This window comes from Hyla sarda, chromosome 4, assembly GCF_029499605.1.
Source record: "Hyla sarda isolate aHylSar1 chromosome 4, aHylSar1.hap1, whole genome shotgun sequence".
Taxonomy (NCBI): Eukaryota; Metazoa; Chordata; class Amphibia; order Anura; family Hylidae; genus Hyla; species Hyla sarda.
In genome coordinates, this window is record NC_079192.1 from 121803697 (window position 1) to 121827624 (window position 23928).

At 39.6% G+C, this 23928-nt stretch overlaps 2 protein-coding genes across 5 annotated transcripts in view; one reads left to right on the top strand and one right to left on the bottom strand.

Annotated features, from left to right (window-relative positions):
- LOC130368383 (mesoderm posterior protein 2-like) overlaps positions 1–14180 on the bottom strand; it is a 134304-nt gene extending 120124 nt beyond the window's left edge. For all 3 annotated transcript variants that reach the window (XR_008892443.1, XM_056571959.1, XM_056571956.1), the window contains exon 1: positions 13965–14180. The gene's annotated coding sequence lies outside the window, so the exon portion shown is untranslated. The remainder of the gene's footprint in view (positions 1–13964) is intronic.
- The window catches only part of ARNT2 (aryl hydrocarbon receptor nuclear translocator 2), a 144488-nt gene that overhangs the window by 18231 nt on the left and 102329 nt on the right, over positions 1–23928 (top strand). For both annotated transcript variants that reach the window (XM_056571943.1, XM_056571944.1), the window contains one exon: positions 15682–15729. In XM_056571943.1, coding sequence (XP_056427918.1) covers positions 15682–15729 — 48 coding nt within the window. The remainder of the gene's footprint in view (positions 1–15681; positions 15730–23928) is intronic.

Genomic DNA, 23928 nt, shown 5'->3' on the forward strand with positions numbered 1-23928 from the left:
AACACCAATGCAGAAATACATTTAGGGAAATTTATGTGCGCACACCTTTAAAACAAATTCTATATGAGAAACATTCCATTATGGAAATTGTTTTCCCTGCATACCCTTATTTGCTACATTAAATCAAAAAGGTGAAAAGCACTGATAAAACCACTGTGTGTATATTAAGACAAAGACTTAAAGGGGTTATCCACCATAAGATGATTTTAGTACGTACCTGGCAGACAGTAATGGACATGGTTAGGAAGGATCTGCGCTTGTCTTGGGGCTAAATGGCTATGTTGTGAGATTACCATAATACTGTGGCTAGCTTTTTGTGAACAGGTATTTCCTTTTTGAGTTTTCTCTTTTGACTACAAATCCCATAATTCCATTTTCCTCCCTCCCACACATCAGCCACCCCTATCCATTGAAACATAAATGAGCTGCATCCATTCGAAAGACCTGTGGTTTTCTTTTCAATAAGATTTTTGAGTTTTAGCAAATAAAGGAACAAGTTATACATCATATTCTATTATAATCATAGGTTGTGTATATAAGAACAAAAGGGTAGATATGTAAAGTTCACAAGTCTCAACATTCTTCGTAGAAGTATCGCTGACAAATAAAAAAAAAATTGTAGTAGTTGAGGTAATATTTCTAGCCAAAACATATTCAAAACAAAAATAACATATAACAAATATTGCTGATAGAAGCTTATGTGATAAAGAAAGAAAATTATATAGCAAAATACCTGTTTATAAAGAAAAGAATCTCCAGACCCTGTCCAGCACCTCCTCGATGTATTATTGTGGTCTTTGTGTAAGGCAATTAGAAAAAAGGTTTGAAGGAAGTTTAGGAATCTGCGTAACAGAGAAGTGTGTGATCTATAAAAGATATTCTGGATAAGGATGGTATTAGACCCTTTAAATGTCTACAACATTCATTCCAATTGCCAAGCTCTGATTTAGACATATAGAATAAAATTGCTTCACACCTTAAAAAATGTAAGTCCCAGGAGTGCAAAATTTCTCAATGCCTCTCAGACCTAACATCCAACGTAACTCTGAAACAAAAACCTGGCCTAGATACACTTTATCCCTTTTTTAATCACGACACACATATGAAGAAAACTAAATACATGCTGAAATGGGAAGATGAACTGGGCACACAATTTCCACCCCCGACATGGCAAAAAACATTTCACATAGGTACACACTAACCATAGAGAACAGTTGGAAAAAATGTACTACAGATGGTGCTACACTCCCAAACGACTAGCTAACATGTACCAAGAACAAGACCTGTGGTTTTCAATCAGGGTGCCTCCAGCTGTTGCATTAGTTGCAGATTGATCCCTCCACCCATTGAAGCAGACAGGCACCCTGTCATCAGCTGACTAGTGAGTCAGGTCTCGGCTGCATTGCAAGGTGGGAAAAATCTGAGACAACAGTCATTTTGTATGCTGTTAAAAATAAATATTGGGGTGAAAATCACAGAAGAATTGTGAGAAAACCATCACACACAGGTACAGACAATATATTATGAACTACACTAACTTTACAGCCCCTGTAGCATAGTCAAATAAAAAAAAAATCCTGAAATACCCCTTTAATATGCCATAATGTGGGTTATTTATCATTTTGTTCTTGTGCGTTTTTGTTCAAAATTATTTTCATTGCGATTTTTTTTTTTGCGCTATTTGTGCATTTTTTTTGCGTTCTAAAATCCGTCAGTTTGAACTTTTTGTGTTGCTAGACCATTTTTTGAAGGGTTGGATGCAGTGGTCACAAATTTATGAATTTTGCAGCAACTGACGCAAAAAAGAAAACGCAAATCTAGACCACCTCCTGACCAGGTCTAAAAAAGATTACCACTCCTGTCTGTTTGCCAAAAAAATCATCAGCCAGAGCGAAAGAGAGGGAGCGAGAGAGAGATAATAAGGTAGAGAATAAGAACGTTTAAAGATATAAAAAGTTAAAAATTAAAAAAACATGCAAAGGAAAAGTAAACCAGTTTTAAGGTACAAAAAAAGGAATGGTAAAGATGTAAGAAACAATAAGATTAACAATGGCCAACATCTCACAATTTCATGTGCCCAAGTTTAAAAAAATATCCAACAAAGTGATAACAAAATAAAAAAAAAAAGGTGAAAGGTAAAAAAAAAAAAAATTACCTGTTCAACTAAAACCTCCGTCTTTCGATTACTAAAGTTTTTTTTTTTTTCCACTGGCCTGTGGCAGGGTAAACCACTACTCATATGTGAGGGAGACTCTCTTTTCAGGCCTTCTTCTAGACATTAATTTACCTTATAATTAAAGCTAAAACAAAAATAGCCAAACACAGACAAACAGGCTCCTCAGAAGCAGGGTAGACATGATCTGGAAGCTGCGGTAGAAAATGATCTGGGAGTGAATGTGCAGATCTGCGCAAAATTTATCATGGCCACTGCGAGAATATGATAAATTTGGCGCAGCACTGCCAAAAAAAATGCATCCAGACAAACCAAAAAAATTATCTAGCCAAGACCATTATTGATAAATAACCCCCAATGTACATAGATTAGAAAAAAAGGGGGCAAATCCAATAACCATTTGTTAAACTAAAGAATACCAGTGTACAATAGAGGGGACTTGCCAATAGAATAATTTACTTTATTTTAATTCATTTTATTTTTATGGGATAATACCCAAATGCTCAGACACTACAAATGACAGTATTTGGATATAGCAACATATACCATATTATAACGAGAATTACTACTAAAAATAAATGCACAATAATTAGTAGTTATAAGAAGAAAAAAAAAAATAGCACAACATGAAGACTATTTGCAAGTTAATGAATGGTAAGAATTGGTGTAACTTAACCTCCCGTCTAATATTCAGGCTTGAGAGGCGTGTTGGATATTTGCCTTCAATTCCATGAAACCCTAAGAAATGTCATACACTGAAAACGCATGAGGGATAGTTCAGCTGGAATCTCTGCTATGTTTTATGCAAATTTTGGAAATAAAGAAACCAAAAATGTCTTCAAATTCATCATGCTTGATCCCCCCCCCCCCCCCCCCCAACATCATCTGTTAGGGGAGAGTTGGGAAGGCTCTGTACACATTAGACTAGTCCTGCTGAAATTGAAAGGTTTAGTCTTCACATATCTAATATGTATAGCCAGCTTTTACTTACAGTCATGGCCGTAAATGTTGGCACCCCTGAAATTTTTCAAGAAAATGAAGTATTCTTCACAGAAAAGCATTGCAGAAACACCTGTTTTGCTATACACCTGTTTATTCTCTTTGTGTGTATTTGAACTAAACCAAAAAAGGGAGGAAAAAAAGCAAATTGGACATAATGTCACACCAAACTCCAAAAATGGTCTGGACAAAATTATTGGCACCCTTTCAAAAGTGTGGAAAACTAAGATTGTTTCAAGCATGTGATGCTCCTTTTAAACTCGCCTAGGACAAGTAACAGGTGTAGGCAATATAAAAATCACACCTGAAAGCAGATAAAAAGGAGAGAAGTTCACTTAGTATTTGCATTGTGTGTCTGTGTGCCACACTAAGCATGGACAACAGAAAGAGAAGAGAACTGTCTGAGGACTTGAGAACCCAAATTGTGGAAACATATCAACAATCTCAAGGTTACAAGTCCATCTCCAGATATCTAGATTTGCCTTTGTCCACAGTGCACAACATGATCAAGAAGTTTTCAACCCATGGCACTGTAGCTAATCTCCCTGGGCATGGATGGAAGAGAAAAACTGATGAAAGGTGTTAATGCAGCATAGTCCGGAGGGTGGATAAGCAGCCCCAAACAAGTTCCAAAGATATTCAAGCTGTCCTGCAGGCTCAGGGAGCATCAGTGTCAGTGTGAACTATCTGTCGACATTTAAATAAAATGAAATGCTATGGCAGGAGGGGAGACCCAGGAGGACCCCACTGCTGACACAGAGACATAAAAAACAAGCCTACATTTTGCCAAAATGAACTTGAGTAAGCCAAAATCCTTCTGGGAAAATGTCTTGTGGACAGATGAGACCAAGATAGAGCTTTTTGGTAAAGCACATCATTCTACTGTTTACCAAAAACGGAATGAGGCCTACAAAGAAAAGAACACAGTACTTACAGTTCAATAACTGGAGGTTCAATGATATTTTCGGGTTGTTTTGCTGCCTCTTGCACTGGGTGCCTTGAATGTGTGCGAGGCATCATGAAATCTGAGGATTACCGACAGATTTTTGGTCGCACTGTACAGCCCAGTGTCCGAGATCTGGGGTCTTCGAGCAGGACAATGGGGGGTATTTATCAAAACCAGTGTAGAGGAAGAGTGGTGCAGTTGCCCATAGCAACCAATCAGCTCGCTTCTTTCATTTTTGAAAATGAAAGAAGCAATCTGATTGGTTTCTGTCTCCTCTGTACAGGTTTTGATAAATCTCCCACAGTGACCCCAAACATATGTAAGAAAGCACCCAGAAATGGATGGCAACAAAGTGCTGTAGAGTTCTGAAGTGGCAGCAATGAGTCCAAATCTAAATTCCATTGAACACCTGTGGAGAGATCTTAAAATTACTGTTGGGAAAAGGCGCCTTCCAATAAGAGAGACCTGGAGCAATTTGCAAAGGAAAAGTGGTCCAACATTCCGGCTGAGAGGAGTAAGAAGCTTATTGATGGTTATAGGAAGAGACTGATTTCAGTTATTTTTTCCAAAGGGTGTCCAGCTTATTTTTGGTGTTTGGTGTGACATTATGTCCAATTTGCTTTTTTTCCTCCCTTTTTTTGGTTTAGTTCCAATACACACAAAGGGAATAAACATGTATATAGCAAAACATATGTTACTGCAATCCTTTTCTGTGAGATATACTTCTGGGGTGCCAACATTTACGGCCATGACTGTACTTCTCCTTCTATTGATTTAACAGTCAGCCTCCTCATCCTGCTTCTATCTGATATTGCACTGTAATTCAGCATGTTCCTATGTTTTCCTGCCACTGCTGGGACAGATAACCCTTGTCATCTAACTATCTGTTAGCCTGTACTAAAAGCATTGGCCCAGATTTATCCATGCTGTCTACTATTGAGACAGCATAAAAATAGCCTAAGGATACGCCAAGTCTATCACAGTGGCTCATGCTGCTTGCATCTTCAGACTTGCCTTGCATTTGAAGCAAACTTTGATTTGGCTTAAACCTGCACCTGCTTTTACAACCAACCAAAGGCAAATGCTTTATAAAAAAAGTCAAGAAATTGAATTTGCTATAAAAAAAACACCCACTGGTAAGGAGGAAACGTGAAAATAGAAAGTAAAGCACCAACTATTAGAATCTGGCATGAAAACAGTTCTTAAAGGGGTACACCGGTGGAATTTAAAACATTTTTTTTTTTTAATGAACTGGTGCCAGAAAGTCAAACAGATTTGTAAATTACTTCTATTAAAAAATCTTAATCCTTTCAGTACTTTTTAGCAGCTGCATGCTAAAGAAGACATTCTGTACTTTTTGAATGTATTTTTGTGTTGTCCACAGTGCTCTCTGCTGACACCTGATGCCCATATCAGGAACTGTCCAGAGGTGTCAGCAGAGAGCACTGTGGACGATACAAAAAAGAAATTCAAAAAGTAAAGAATTTCCTCTGTAGCATGCAGGTACTAAAAGGATTAAGATTTTTTTAATAGAAGTCATTTACAAATCTGTTTAACTTTCTGGCACCAGTTCATTTAAAAAAAAAAAAAAAAAGTTTTCCACCGGAGTACCCCTTTAACTGAGGCCAACACAAGGGGAGAGATTTATCAAAACCTGTGCAAAGGAAAAGTTGCCCAATTACCCATACCAACCAATCAGATTTTGCCGAAGCCTTGTTAAAATGAAAGAAGTGAGCTGATTGGTTGCTATGGACAACTGGGCAACATTTCCTATTGACAGGTTTTGATAAATCTCCCGCAAATTGCATCATACTGCGCCCACAATATGACACAGTTCTAGACAAAGCTTAAAGATACATCTGCTCCAGTAAGTATGTGACATTGCATCTCATGAGGTCATCTTCTACCTTTGGTGCTGATTTAAGCTGGGGTAATACATGGTTTCTGATGGTGCTAATATACTTACCATTTCATTCTGGGATCATATGCAGAGATTTATCAAAACCTGTTTAAAGGAAGAGTGGTGCAGCTTCTTTTATTTTTCACATTCCTCTTTAAAAATTAAAGAATCAATCTGATTGGTTGCCATAGGCAACTGCCCCACCACAGGTTTTGATAAATCTCCCCCATAGTCTGCCAGTTGCAACATCGGTTCTGTGTTTCTTTCTGAAGAAATAGGATTGCCAGACACAAGGTTTAGGATGCAGGATTTAATAAAAAAAAAACATTTTTGGTAAAATAGCTGTACATTTATTTTATACATAGATTTATCAAAACCTGTCCAGAGGAATAGTTTGCTAGTTGCCCATAGCAACCAACCAGATTGCTATATTTATTTCTGAGAGGTATTTTCAAAAAAATGAAAGAAGAGATGTGATTGGTTGATATTAGCAACTGGTCATCTTTTCCTTTACACAGGTATTGATAAATCTCCCCATGCTCGATTAAACAGGGGTATTTACAGGATGTATATAGGAGGTTAAAGGGGTTATCCACCATAAAGTGATTTTAGTACGTACCTGGCAGAGAGTAATGGACATGCTTAGGAAGGATCTGTGCTTGTCTTGGGTCTAAATGGCTATGTCGTGAGATTACCATAACACTGTGGCTAGTTTTTTGAGAACTTGTATTTCATGTTTGACTTTTCTTTTTTTTTACTACAAATCCCACAATTATATTTTCCTCCTTCCCACACATCAGCCACCCCACCCATTGAAACATTAATGAGCTGCATCCATTCAAAAGACCTGTGGTTTTCAATCAGGGTGCCTCCAGCTGTTGCATTAGTTGCAGATTGATCCCTCCACCCATTGAAGCAGACAGGCTCCCTGTCATCAGCTGACTAGTGAGTCAGGTCTCGGCTGCATTGCAAGCTGAGAAAAATCTGAGACAACAGTCATTTTGTATGCTGGTAAAAATAAATATTGGGGGGAAAATCACAGAAGAATTGGAAGAAAACCGTCACACACAGGTACAGACACTATATTATGAACTACACTAACTTTACAGCCCCTGTAGCATAGTCAAATAAAAAAAATTCCCGGAATACCCCTTTAAACTAGTTAGTGCCCATTTTGTAGTTACCCAGGCTGGAGATTGGGAATGTATATCCGGTGTATACGTCAGCAGAGCAGCTCAGTACCTAATCCATGTCAGTCACTGGCTCTTGGTGAATCACCCATAGAAGATGGTGACTGACTGAGAGACATTAGGTGCAGTTATTTCCCATTGTAGCCAATTAGATTATTTTTCCAAGCAGCGAGTCAGAAGTGAATGGTGGAATCTGATTGATTGCCTTGGGTAACTACTTCACATTTTTATGTATCATTATTCATTTATTCCCCCCCCCCCCCCCCCTAATTGATTTTTCTATTCCTGCTCTTTTTATCTAACAAATTAACCCAAAAAGTTCATTCTGTGACTTAAAATATTTTATCAACCTTAAAATTATTACATAGTTAAAGCAAATCTCCATCATCCACCAACACTAAGGCTGCATGACAAATGTCCTTCTCCAAATATATGGATTACTTGCATGTACTTTAGGATCTGGCAATAAAACTATTCTAAAATGAATAATCTCTTTGGGGGAGATTTATTAAAACCTGTGCAGCGGAAAACTTGCCCAGTTGCCCATAGCAACCAATCAGATCGCTTCTTTCATTTTTAGGAAGGCCTGTGAAAAGTGAAAGAAGCGATCTGCTTGGTTGCTATTGGCAACTGGGCAACTTTTCCTTTGCACAGGTTTTGATAAATCTCCCCCAAAGTGTCCTTGTAACTTGTGGTTGACTTGTGCTTCTACACAGCAGTCAAGCTGAACCTATAGGGCTGCAGTGTAAAGTATGGAGGAAACAGAGAAGCAATTTGAGCCTCTTATGAGAAAGGAGATGGATTGAGCCCACCTAGGACACCCAGTAGACAGATATGACAGAAAGTGTCTGTTATGTGTGCAGAAAAGATAAACAAAAACGGTCAAGGAGACGATTAAAGGGTACTCCCATTTTAGACATTTAGGACATATTGGGGATGATTTATCAAAACCTGTCCAGATGGAAAGTTGCCCAGAGCAACCAATCAGATCACTTCTTTAATTTTGCAGAGGCCTTGTTAAAAATGAAAGAAGCGATCTGATTGGTGCCAAGGAGAGGACCATATCACCCAAAAATAGCAACACATCGTCCATATATAGTGCAACCCGCTCCCCAATGGACCCATACCGAAACCCTAAGATATCAACAGAAGATCTAACAAGACAAGCTAAAGGCTCCATAGCTAGAGCAAAGAGCAGAGGTGACAGGACCCTCGCGGGTAAGGCGGATCAGCGCTCCGGTCCAAGTCAGAGGACCGCGAGCCAGACAGGCAGGCAAGGCCGGGACTTTAAGGCCTACTCTCCGCAGGAGACACAGCACGCCTGTAAGGCTTCGCCGATCACAAATAGCTCCACCAAGCAGGGCCCCTAGAGGGGGGGTGGGACCCAGGGGCGTGGGACCCTCAAAAAAGCAGGATGGTGAGGATTTAGCAGGATTTTGATTCAGGATGGCAGGAGCCCACTACAGATGCGTCTGCTCACGCCCCCATGTTTTAAAAGAAAATTGCCATTATTCTTCCCCTATAGCTTTTAAACTTTTTCTTAAACGTATATGGGGGCTCAAAAATGCTATTCTGGGGACTGGTATTATTTTTCCATTTATGCTGTTCATCGTACTGAATCAGTATTGTTATAGTTGAATAGTTTAAACAGTTCCGCATGTGGCGATACCAAATATGTTTATTTTTGTTTTTTTTATTTGGAAAATAGAAAAAGTGTGGGAGGATGATTTGAATTTACACCATTGCATCTGTGCTCTATTGTTAGTGCCTGCCACAGATCCCTCTGCGCCACCTATAACCGGCAACTCTGAGGTGACAAAAGCAGCCAGGGGCTGACTGAAAGGGAGCAGTCTCACAAACTCGATGATGTAATTATAAGTCAGGGGCCATCAAGTTGTCACTGAAACGGACTATCGTTTTAATAAGGGATCAGGTTACATGCTGCCCATAGAAGACTATGGAATAGGGAGAGAGAAAGAGGGATAGGAGGGGGTGGCTAAAGAGCGCCTGAAGCTAATTCAGAGTCTGCAAAGAAACTACAGGAGTTAACAATGAGTGTTTAATCTCACCATATTGCTGGATTTACAGCTTAGGCCTCTTTCACACTACCGTTACGCTCCTGGAAAATCTCCCATCAGAAAGTCCATAAAATGGGCGTAAAAAAATCCCATTCATCCCATCCTTTAGCATCAGTTATGTCCTGTTTTGGCTAATGTCCGTTATTTTTGACAGTGCAAATAACATTGTATGCGCTAATTTTTGTCCCGTCAAAAATAACAGTGGAATAACGGAGGTTAAAATTTTAACATTGAAGTCTATGGCTGACAGATGTTGAAAAGAACATCTATTAGTGCCTGTTATTTTCACCTTCTGTTATGATCCGTTATCGCTACTGAGCATGCTCAGTACAGCATCACAACCAGAATGGGTTAATAAACGGACATAAAGTAACGGACTATAGCAGTGCATGATGGATGAAATAACGGATGGAACATGTCCGTTATTTTGACAGAATACCGTTAAAATAACGTAAATTGGTCATCCCTTAGCATCTGTTCTATTCAGTTATTTCGTCTATTTTTTCATGACCTCTTTCAGCAGAAAAACGTCTGTCAAAATGCAGTCACATGAAGGTAGTGTGAAAGAAGCCTTAGACTACTCAGTACTTCTATACAATGTCCTCCATGCTGTGGCTTCTTAGGGTGTACTCTAAAATATAGGGGACCAGACTGCTGATGAAAAATGCCTTATACATATTATATATTTCCCACAAATAGCGCTACTTCTCATGTGCACTCTGGGACAGCTAATGCCAAAAAGTTACTGACCATGGCAGCTAAGCTTTATTGTTCAGCAAATGAAGTTTCGGGTTTATGAATTGGTGGAGATGCCTATCTTCATCTTGAAGAAAAGTTTTTCCTAATTGATTCTTATGAAAAGAATAAAACAAAATGAATGTGTTCATGTGGTAACACAATTCTGTTTTATGCTATGTGATGTAGAAAAACTGACACCAGAGGGCAGCAACATGCAACTTATGTCATATAAGACCCTGTCCGTTGCATCATTAAAGGAAAAAAACATTTCAAATCAACTGTAAATCACTTCTATTTAAACAATCTTAACCCTTCCAGTACTTATCAGCTGCTGCATACTACAGATATACCACAGAGAAATTTAAGTTCTTTCCAGTCTGACAACGGTTCTCTCTGCTGACATATCAGGAACTGTCCAGAGCAGATCTATGGGGATATTATTCTAATCTGGACAGTTCCTGACATGGACAGAGGTGTCGGCAGAGAACACTGTTGTCAGACTGGAAAGAAATTCACAAATTTCTCTGTTTTATAAAGCAGCTAATAAGTACTGAAAGGATCAAGATTTTTTAATGGAAGTAATTTACAAATCTGTTTAACTTTCAGGCACCAGTTGATTTGAAAACTTTTGTTTTCTACTTGTTTCCACCGGAGTTCCCCTTTAAATACTGCCCCATTCACATGCATTGCCGGTGGAATACTTGCAGATTCTGTCTAATTTATGCATTTACTGTACAGATATAAGGCTGCTCTTACACTGTGCAGTTTTGTTGCAGTTATTGCAGCAACTTTGAACTGTGGATCGTAATGAATTGGCTTAGTGGTCTCCCAATTGTGGACCTCCAGCTGTTGGAAAACTACAACTCCCAGCATGCCCAGACAGCTGTTGGCTGTCTGGGCATGCTGGAAGTTGTAGTTTTGCAGCATCTGGAGGACCACAGTTTGGAGACAACTTCATGAGATATTATTAAGTAGTAATGCTACTTCTATTCTCTCCTGGTGGGGAATGGATTAAAGGGGTACTCCGGTGGAAAACAATTTTGTCCCGGTTGCATTTGTCATGTATGGATTGAGTTTTGTGGTATATAAAAGGCTCTCACATTTTTTTTAAAGGGGTACTCCGGTGGAAAACTATTTATTTTAAATTAACTGGTGCTAGAAAGTTGTACAGATTTGTAAATGACTTCTATTAAAAAATCTTAATCCTTCCAGTACTTATCAGCTGCTGTATACTACAGAGAAAGTTCTTTTCTTTTGAATTTCTTTTCAGTCTGACCACAGTGTTCTCTGCTGACACCTCTATCCATGTCAGTAACTGTCCAGAGTAGGAGAGGTTTGCTATGGGGATTTGCTTATACTTTGGACAGTTCCTGACATGGACAGAGGTGTCAGCAGAGAGCACTGTGGTCAGACAGAAAAGAAATTCAAAAAGAAAATAACTTTCTCTGTAGTATACAGCAGCTCATAAGTACTGGAAGGATTAATATTTTTTACAAATCTGTATAACTTTATAGCACTAGTTAATTTAAAATAAACTTTTCCACCGGAGTACCCCTTTAAAAAAATGTGAGGGCCTTTTATATACCACAAAACTCAATCCATACATCACAAATGCAACCTGGACAATTATATTTTTATTAGCCTATAAAACTGAAGGCGATGCATTGTCCTATTTTCACTGTAAGCATTACACAGTGCTATAGCTTGTAGCATATTTTACTTTATTTCTAATGCAGTTTTAAGAAGCCGTCAGTAGATGGCAGTATCATGCCATGGAGCACTGCACCTCTGCTGTATTTTGCTCATATAAAGTATAATATCAAAATAAATAGTGCAATAGAACACTGAACAGTTGCTCATTTTGACCAATTAGATGCCAGCTCTTGTTTTTTCCAGACAGGATAGACAATTGAAGGATTAATTTTTTTGGTTGTGTTGGGCAATTTCATTAGTCTTTACACTAGTCAAGAACTTTGTGGCTGCCAGTGATGGAAACCTACTTGTTTACAACCTGCCCTGACCTAATTCTTCCCACACGGCTGAACGTTTCTTATAATCAATGCATAATCATATAATATTTTTAAGATGTAAGGACAAGAAAAAGTTGACAGACGTAAAAACATGGTCTGAGGGCCATATTGTCATCCTATTCCTTTCCTCAAGGTGCGGCAATAAATCTCTTGACTCACAGCGTTCCTACAGCTTTGACATTTATTCTCTGAAGTTAGTCCTTTCCCCTTCTTTTGATCTTTGTGAGATCTATTGAGAGCAGCTTCTAAGGAGTTAACCAGCCAAGATCTGAGTTATCTCTGATGTGAACCATTGCTGAGAGGGGCAGCTGTCAATCACAGCATGTGGGGAACACCTCAGGATAAGTCTGATCATTGGGAGAAGTGTTGGAGTGGTGGTTAAATAGTATATGGGACATTGCTTAACAATTGCTGCTTTATTCTAACAGGGGGCATAGGACCCCTGTTTTTGTAACTGGTGGAGGTCCCAGTGGTCAGTCCACACTGATCAGATCATATTTTTCTTACCCTATAGATTTGGCACAATTCATTTAATGATAATTGAAAGGTCTGCATACACAAGGGGTTTATGGCATGTTTTTTGAATATACAGCATACTTTAGTTATGACATTCTTTCTGAAATTATTTCCATAGTTCGCTTTTACATGACTCCCTTTACACCTTTTACATGAGCACCTTTACAGCTTGTATATGGATACCTTACCCAATATGTACATGGGCTCATTCACAGCGTGTATATGGACATCTTTCTAGCTTGTACATAGACACCTCTTCAATTTGTACATGGGCACCTTCACAGCTTGTACAAGGGCCACCTTTCAGAACAGGGAGTTAAGGGGCTCAGGTCTATTCAAAGATTATTCCAAAACAAAGGAGTCAGGCCCTGTTCTACCGATCCGAGGAGTTGATCACCCCCTTAATCTAATGCTTATCTCCTATCCTATTAATAGGAGATAAGTTAAAGGGGTACTTCCACTGGAAAACATTTTTTTCTAAATCAACTGGTGCCAAAAAGTTAAACAGATTTGTAAATTACTTCTATCCTTCCAGTACTTATCAGATGTTATATGCTCCACAGGAAGTTATTTTCTTTTTGAATTTCCTTTCTGTCTGACCACAGTGCTCTCTTCTGACACCTCTGTCCATTTTAGGAACTGTCCAGAGTAGAAGCAAATCCCCATAGCAAACCTCTCCTGCTCTGGACAGTTCCTGACATGGACAGAGGTGTCAGCAGAGAGCACTGTGGTCAGACTGAATGGAAATGCAAAAAGAAAAGAACTTTCTGTGGAGCATACAGCAGCTGATAAGTACTGGAACGATTAAGATTTTTTAATTGAAGTAATTTACCAATGTTTTCCAGTGGAGTACCCCTTTAATTTAACACAGAATACCCCTTTAGGTTATGTTCACACATATAGAATCTGCTGCATATTTTGTGCAGCTGATTTTGCTATCCATTAACTTCAATGGGAAGCAAAATCAGCTGTAGAAAATATGCAGAAAAATATGCAGCATTTCCTGTAAGGGTAAAGGTACCCTTAAAGGGAATTTGCTAGGGTGCATTCACATTCTCTAGGACTGTTCAAACATGCAATGCATATGTGAGCGTATTCCGCCAAAAGAATGATCATTTTTATTCTTTCAGCGGAGTCCAGAATTAGATTTTCTGCTGCAGAAATTCAGCAGTGTGCACGATGCAGCAGAAGTTCTGTAAGGTGAATGGTGTATCAGTTATGGAGCTGCAGGTCCCTCCATCTTTTTTTATTGCCCATACTTGATTTGAGCTGTGTAAACACATGGAAAGGTTTGCGACCATTTGTGTTGGGAAAGAAATCTGAGAAGCTATGGCAGACTGCTGAGCACAGTGAAAGATTAGCTTATCGGAACCAAGAAAATATTTGTATCTTACAATGAGGGAGGAACTCGGTAAGATCATCCTGTGGATTCCACTGGGGAGCAGAGCATCGCCTTGCTTGTGGTTGCTGAGTAGGATGTGAGCTGTCAAACACTTTTCTACCTTTGAAAGATTCATTTGGGAATGAAGATGTCTCCTCCCTTCCGTGTGAGCGAAGAATCATCCGGTTATCAGTGGGAAGAGAGGCGTGTGTTTGTTTAAAGCAAACCCATGTCTCACATCGCCTCTTTGTTTCCTGTTTCCTGGACCAGGATGGTGGGAAAAGTTATACCTTGTGGTGCATACAAATCATGTAGTGAGACTATAGATGTGCTTCCCTCTGCAGCTAAATGTCCCCAAACCAGTGTCGGTGTCCTCTGTGCTAAGCACATCCACACAACGCTGTAACAACATATTACAGCAGTGTTTCCCAACCAGGGTGCCTTCAGATGTTGTAAAACTACAACTACCAGCATGCCTGGACAGCCGAAGGCAGAAACCACTGTGGTCATGATGTCAGCAGAGAGCTCTGTGTTCCAAAAAGAAAACCATTTCCTCTGTATTATTCAGCAGCTAATAAGTAGTAGAAGGGTTAAGATTTTTTTAATAGAAGCAATTTACAAATCTGTTTAACTTTCTGGCACCAGCTGATTTAAAAAAAAAAAAAAAAAAGTTTTCCACCGGGTTATCCAGGAAAAAACCTTTTTATATATATATCAACTGGCTCCAGAAAGTTATACAGATTTGTAAATTACTTCTATTAAAAAATCTTAATTCTTTCAGTACTTATGAGCTTCTGAAGTTAAGGTTGTTCTTTTCTGTCTAAATCCTCTCTGATGACACGTGTCTCGGGAAATGCCCAGTTTAGAAGAGGTTTGCTATGGGGATTTGCTTCTAAACTGGGCGTTTCCCGAGACACGTGTCATCAGAGATTACTTAGACAGAAAAGAACAACCTTAACTTCAGAAGCTCATAAGTACTGAAAGGATTAAGATTTTTTAATAGAAGTAATTTACAAATCTGTTTAACTTTCTGGAGCCAGTTGATGTATAAAAAAAAAGTTTTTTCCTGGATAACCCCTTTAAAGTCACGGATACCTGATCTGTCTAGGCCCTGGCATTGGGTGTACACTTGTATATGTACACTATGTCCGTCCACCCCCAAATGGAATAAAAAAGAGTGCATTATTAGGCACGGCCACACTTGGGTGAACATTATTGTTTCAGATACTGCAGTAAATGTTCTGGGGTCATTATCTGCTGGGAAATAAATATTCTCCCAATTTGGTGATGTCTTAGAGACTGCCATAGGATTTCCTTCTACTTGTCTTGTATTTTGATGGATTTTTGTGGCACCGTCTAATTTCACAAGCCTTTCTCACTGCGTGATGCTTACCTCTAGACATTTACGGTGCACTTTTAAGGCATTTTACAGTCATATTAAAAGAGTTTCCCACTGTGGAGGATCCATCATATCCATTGAAATCTTTGAAGAGCTCTCTGGTGACAGTGGGACAAAGTGTAATGCTTCTCCCCACACTACAGCATCACAGCGTGAGAAGGGAACATTCAGGAACTGAACACTCCTCACCGACTAGTCATTTATTTAAAGAAAGCTACCACTTATCCTCCTCTCTAATTCACCTGTGTTACTTTCATATTCCCTGTAATGTTTTCATTTTATATTGACCTGCTGTTAATGTCCCACTTACTTGTTCCTTATTTTTCTGTAGGATGGAGTTTGATGATGAAGATGGAGAAGGACCTAGTAAATTTTCAAGGTTGGTGACTCCTACTATGTTGTTCTCTTGTTTCCTCTCTATATTTGTACATTTTTATGACTTTATTTCTGGTTCAATGGATTTTTATTGAGTCTTCATAGATAAAGTAACAATTTTCATAGTTAAAGTAACAATTTTATGACTTTATTTCAGTGTTTTCCAACCAAGGTGCCTCCTGGTGTTGCAAAACTACAACTCCCAGCATGCCTGGACAGCCAAAGGCTGTCCAGGCATGCTGGGAGTTGTAGTTTTGCAACATCTGGAGGCACCCTGGTTGGGAAACACTGGTTTATTTTAATGTGTCTCCTTTTCTTTGGTAGGTATGTTTACAAGGTTTAGATGATCAAAGATAAGGTAGGAGATTGTTGCTAATGTTCATGGACGGTAGGTAGGTAATCATTTCTGTGATAGGTGTTACAATTGACTACATGGAGCTTGTATTGACTGGTGTCAAATGGTTTGACATAGTGTAACTAATCATAGGGCCAGGTAGGAGTTAAAAACACCCCCACAGGCATACCTTTACATCTGTGAACTTCTGCTTGTGAGCCAAACAGTTAGTGTTCTTTCATATACACACATATATATATATATATATATATATATATATATATATATATATATGCAAAAGAGCTGCAAGTGCCAACAATACATGGTTGATCGCCCAGTTGCCCTGCAATTACAGCACAACAGTACACAAGACAGAGGCTGTCAATCAAATGTATCAGAAGGAGAGGAGCAGCCATGGAGGATGCCAGGCACACAAGGTGATCGGCCATGCCCTGCAGGTACTTGCTGCTTTTTGAAATAGATGAAAAAATACAGATTGCTCAGTTCACTAACAAACTGAAAGAACTAAAGCTACGCCTGTAAAGGTGCTTCTAACCCTTACCTTGCACTGTGATTAGTTACACTGTGTGAAACAGTCTGACAGATTTCCTACAAGAAGGCCCTTATATATATAGATTGCAGTCTTATATTTACTGTACTTATTTTAAATGGTTTGTATACTATGTAACCATTGACAATAAGATCATCATGCATGTTTTCCAAATTTCCATTTAATTCTAGCCCAAACTCCTGTTCGGGGATTATGAGCCAATCCAGAATCTCCACCAGAAGGGGTAGTTACTTGTCTGTAGACAGTTATTTTGGGGCTCTTGCATCTCATGAGTACAGAGCATAGTGCTGGTGGGCTAAAGAGTGGCTTTTTGTGTAACTAGGTGAGCAGTAAGTCTCCCTGAGAACGCCAAACTGGCGGATGGAGCTGTATAAGCCATGCAATACCCCGTGAGAATAGAATATGGAAAAGAGCCATCTGTACAGTGCCACCCACTGGAGGTAGCTTTCCATACATCAGATTGGTGGTCTCCTCAAGGAGTCATACTATTCCCCTAATCCCATAATGAAAGCTTCTCATTAGCCAGACAGCACCCTGCTCAGTATGGATCAGGGGCAAAAATATAAATAAAATTCAACAGTTGTTTACAGATAGGTAACTTCCCCTTCTGTTGGAGATTCTTGACTTAGCATATTTTCTTTAATCTTGTTATAAGGCTCTTTAAGAGTTGATTTAGATGGAAGCTACCTCCAGTACCTGGCACTATACAGCAAGTTCTTTTGCTTCTGGAAATGAGCTAATTTGCATACTTTTTATTTTTTTAATGGAGCATTGCACTGCTTGTAAGACTCCATACACGAGTTTAGTGATCACCTCAAGGAGACGCACTACTCCCCTTGTTCCACAATTAAGGTTCCTGTATTTCTCATGCATACTGAATGCAAAGATCTGATTTGCGCTTACTGGACTGGCTTGTCTGGTAGGGGTTGAATTCCAGGCTTGTCATCATTCATTGCAGTGCATCTCTCCCTGCTGCTTACAGTATCCATGTCCTACCCCACATTCCTCTGTCAGGAAAGCATTCAGCATAATGATGTTCTACAGGTCTTTACACAGTGGGAAATCTACAGGAGGAGGATTTGTACATACAAGACTTCCCTCATAATTTGCCATATGCACAATGTTTAGTGCCATATCTTTATTCCATATAAATGTAATGCCCTTTTGGGGCCCAGCACGTATGTTTATCCCTGAGATTCAGTTGTCAGTAATTCCCATTATGCCTCTACAGAGTGACTTAAAAGTGCCATAAAATCATGAATCTGAGGGTGCTCTAAATGTAAGTGGAAGCTTTCAAGAGCCTAAAGAGGTTGTCCAGTGAAAAAATGAACCTGTGTATTGTGTCAAAAGGTATAATAAAGCAACTTACAAGTATAATATTATTGGCCATAGTGCACAGATCTTCCATTATCAGCTGCCTGGATTGTAGCTTTGACATCTCTTTATACTCTCTCAGAATGGGGGATGAGGGACAGGATCTCTGCTTTCAGTCTGCCCAGGACCAGACTAATGATGCGAATGGGCAAGCTCATATAACTGCTCATTAGAATTTAAGACAGCAGGACTCCTTTCTCAGATAAAACAGCAGTGAGCCTGTTCTGATAAAGACTACTGTGACTGAGAAAGTCTTCCTGTTGCCTTAAAATCCAGTGAGCAGTAATATGAGCTCACCCTCTTCACATCACTGGTCTTGCCCAGAGCTGACTGAAGGGACGGGAGCGCTGCTTTTAGAGGGTGGGACATGATTTTACAGCTACAAGCCAGACCGCTCACCTGATATATAAGAGTTGTGCTTTAAGGCCAATACCATTATATTAGTAAGTTTCTTTATTATTCCTTCTCACACAATATACAGGTTATTCCTTCGGCCAGACAACCTCTTTAAAACCTAGAGACTTTAATACCACATTGGATAGAAGCCATATATTTTGTGTCAAGATTGTTTGATTGGATCCTGTCAGAACAAAACAGGATGCCTATTCACAAAGGTTTTATGTGCTGGTTCCAACTGAGCAGGACTAAGATTAGCACATAGTCGTCTATGTTTAGTTCAGCTGAACCAAGGAAGTCCTTATGTTGCAGTCGTAATCCACAATCTAAAATGTGTTAGTTTTATTTTACTGGCCAGAATCATTCCAGTGAAAAACATTTTTGTCATATCAACTGGCTCCAGAAAGTTAAACAGATTTGTAAATTAGAAACAAATACTTTTGCCCGGACCTTCTAGGTGACTATAAATATACTAAGTTTGGGTTTATAATTATAGAAAAGATAATATTGGGTCGTGCTTCAATAATAATATGTTAAATTTATTAAAATGACAATGTAAAAGGTTACCCCTCACAGGGCCCTGTGTGGAGAACATGTAAAATACAGGCAATAGATATTAAAGATGCATAAAAAAGAATATGTGTATAATTATACCACTGGCATGAATATCTAGTTTCTTATGTGCAACAAGGAAATGCCTATTCTAGATAAGCAGATACATATTGCACAAAGCAAGCCATGTACGAGGCTAATATAATACGCTATTTAGGTGGCTGGTTACCACATTCAAATACGTATATGCAGAATGTGTCCTTTTTATAATGCTAGACAGTTTGTAGCAATTCAAATATGTTACCGGTCTTATGTAACAACTCGGGCGGTCCGCACTGTAAACAGGTATTGTTGTGGCAGTGCCTGGATAGTAAGGCGCACTAGATCCTCTGTGCAGCGGTCCCAAAAAGGGTGGCAAAAAGATAGCCTGACAGAGTCCTTAGTGTGGAGCGGTGGTGGTCATCACGGGCTGTTGGCGCTGGCAGGCGCCGATGTAGACAAGCTGCCAGAGGACCGTTGGCGCTGGCAGGCGCTGTAGGTGGAGAAATTCTCACCGCTGGGCTGCAATGCTGGCTGTGTGGGACCAAGGACCGCACACTGGATACGAGGAGCTCACTTCGTGTTGTCGGCGTGTGACGTCAGCTGGTGTTGAAGCTGGAAACACTGCACCTGAGTTGACCTTGCAAAGGCTGGACCGGACAGATGCTGGACTGGATCCACTGAAGTCCACAGAAGGTCACGGACACAATTCATAAACAGCGTTTCAAAAATAGCGTTTATGCCAGTGGCTTGTGCATACAAGACTAGACGCGTTTCAGGGTGATATAATGCAACCGTTTCCTCAGTAGCCTGACTACTGAGGAAAGGGTTGCATTATATCACCCTGAAACTGAATTGCTACAAACTGTCTAGCATTATAAAAAGGACACATTCTGCATATACGTATTTGAATGTGGTAACCAGCCACCTAAATAGCGTATTATGTTAGCCTCGTACGTGGCTTGCTTTGTGCAATAGGTATCTGCTTATCTAGGATAGGCATTTCCTTGTTGCACATAAGAAACTAGATATTCATGCCAGTGGTATAATTATACACATATTCTTTTTTATGCATCTTTAATATCTATTGCCTGTATTTTACGTGTTCTCCACACAGGGCCCTGTGAGGGGTAACCTTTTACATTGTCATTTTAATAAATTTAACTTATTATTATTGAAGCACGACCCAATATTATTTTTTCTATAATTATAAACCCAAACTTAGTATATTTATACTCACAGGGGTGTGGAAATAAAAAAAAAAACTACTTGTCCAAGGGACTAAAGCGGAACACAATCTACTTGTCCCTCAAGAAAATCCACTTGTCCTGATAGATAAAATAATTTCCACCAAAATAGTCTGATCCCCCCCCCCCCCCACTAGACCACCAGGGATGGATATAAGATCTTTTAGACACTGCTGGCAGCGGTGATCTAATGGGTTAATAGGTGATCGCAGCATGCCAGGATATTAGCGGCAGGAGAGCTGTAGCTCCTCTTACACCCGGGACAAGCCCAGAAAAGTCTAGATGTAACTTTTTGATCACCTTATAAAAAATTTCTCATATGAAGTGACCAAAAATGAACAATTTGGTACAATTTTTTTACATTTACACCGTTCCCCGTACGGTTTAATTAACATTATATTTTAATAGTCTGGACATTTCCACATGCAGCGATAGCACTTATGTTTATATTTGTACATTATTTTTATTTAAAGAAAATTGGAAACTTTTATTAGGAAAGGGGCTTATTCACACGTATACGCACTTTTTAAAATATTTTAATCACTTTTTTTCAGTCTCAATAGAAACTTATGTGTTACTGGGGGGGGGGGGGTGTTCTGCTTCTCCAGTTTATGTGGTGCATTTTGTGTCAGAAAATGCTGGAAGTTGCATTTAGTTACTAGATAACTACAACACCCAGCATGCCCTGATACAGCCTATGGTTGTGTGGGTGTTGCAGCATGTTGCACTGTATAGTAGTACAGTTAAGGTTATTGTAGGACATGCTGGGAGTTGTAGTTTTGGTTTGTATCAGCTGCAGAGCCATAGTCTGTGTCAAGGAATACTGGGAATTACAGTTAGTAACTACAACACCCAGCATGCCCTGATGCAGCCTATAGCTCTGCAGCTGACCCGAACCAAAACTACAACTCCCAGCACGTTGCACTTTATAGTTCTACAGTTTAGGTTATGGTCCAACACGCTGGGAGTTGTAGTTTTGGTTCGGGCGTGTTTGTGTGCATCCGTGGGGCTCTTTGTTGGCGGGTGAGTATGAAGGGGGCGGGATTCTGGGGGTGCAATTCAGTGCGGGTGCTACTAAAAATAAATAAAATTAGATGGCACAACTGCCCTAATGCCCGTCTGCTCCTATACAAAACATTTATGCATACACATATCATACATGCACCAGCCACTGCCCCCATATACATACATACACACACACACACCTGCCACTGCCCCCGCCCACATCATACATTACATACACACACACCATACATATACACCATACATATGCACACATCATACATACACCTGCCGCTGCCCCCCCACATCATACATCACATACATACACATCACACATAGACATCATACACACATTATACATTACATACACATCACACATAGACATCATCCACACATTATACATTACATACACATCACACATAGACATTATACACACATCATACATTACATACACATCACACATAGACATTATACACACATCATACATTACATACACATCATACACACATTATACATTACATACACATCACACATAGACATTATACACACACATCATACATTACATACACATCACACATAGACATTATACACACATTATACATTACATACACATCACACATAGACATCATACACACATTATACATTACATACACATCACACATAGACAGACATCATACACACATCACACATAGACATCATACACACATTATACATTACATACACATCACACATAGACATTATACACACATTATACATTACATACACATCACACTTAGACATCATACACACATTATCCATTACATACACATCACACATAGACAGACATCATACACACATCACACATAGACATCATACACACATTATACATTACATACACATCACACTTAGACATTATACACACATTATACATTACATACACATCACACACAGACATTATACACACACATTATACATTACATACACATCACACATAGACATCATACACACATTATACATTACATACACATCACACACAGACATTATACACACATTATACATTACATACACATCACACTTAGACATTATACACACATTATACATTACATACACATCACACTTAGACATTATACACACATTATACATTACATACACATCACACACAGACATTATACACACATTATACATTACATACACATCACACACAGACATTATACACACGTTATACATTACATACACATCACACACAGACAGACATCATACACACATTATACATTACATACACATCACACTTAGACATTATACACACATTATACATTACATACACATCACACACAGACATTATACACACATTATACATTACATACACATCACACACAGACATTATACACACATTATACATTACATACACATCACACACAGACAGACATCATACACACATTATACATTACATACACATCACACTTAGACATTATACACACATTATACATTACACACACATCACACACAGACATTATACACACATTATACATTACATACACATCACACACAGACATTATACACACATTATACATTACATACACATCACACACAGACATTATACACACATTATACATTACATACACATCACACATAGACATCATACACACATACACTCACACCATACATATCCACCAGTGTTTCCCAACCAGGGTGCCTCCAGCTGTTGCAAAACTACAACTCCCAGCATGCCCAGAGCATGCTGGGAGTTGTAGTTTTGCAACAGCTGGAGGCACCCTGGTTGGGAAACACTGGTATACACCATCCTCCCCCATCATACATTACATACACATCACACATACACTCACACCATACATATACAACCACCCTTCCTGCCGCCGCCTGTATTCTCTGCCTCCTCACCTGAGCCGACATGAGTGGACATCAGAGCTGTAGTCCCGGACAGTGTGAGGTGAGATTTCCGTCCTCCCCCTCCCCTCACCCCCCCTGCTCTGTGTTTTCCCCGTGCAAACAAGCAACCGCCCGTGGTGGATTAGGTCCTGTCTAGACAGAGCAGGGGGAGGGGGAGGGGGGAGCTGTGTGCGGGGGATGGAGCTGTGCACGGAGCTGTCTACATCCTCTCTCTCACCCTGCTGTGTCTTCTTGTGTAGAGCTGCATCCTCCGGGAGGGGAGATAAGGGGGCTCTGCAGTCAGCTGGAGGCCGCCGCCCCCTCCATACACTCTGAGCGCTGGTGTGAGCTGTAGACTTCCATCGGCTCCTGCACCTCACATTAAAGAAAAATAAGGGGGACGTCGGTCTGTCCCTGCTCGCCCGATACAGGGCTAAATCTATAAAAAATTCACCTGCCCGGCACCCAAAACTACTTGTCCCGGGCGTCGGGCTATAGGATTTCCACATCCCTGACTCACCTAGAAGGTTCGGGCAAAAGTATTTGTTTCTGGTTTTCCCTTTTTGCAACTAAGGTATAGTTGCATGCCCGTGTTTAACCTCGGTGTGTATTAGTAATTGTGAGCTGCACATACACATTTTTTTCCAGATTTGTAAATTACTTATATTAAAACAATTTTAATCCTTCCAATACTTATCAGCTGCTGAAGTTGAATTGTACCTTTCTGTCTGACAACATTGCTCTCTGCTGACACCTGTCTGTCTGTCTCAGGAACTGTCCAGAGTAGGAGCAAATCCCCATAGCAAACCTCTCCTGCTCTGG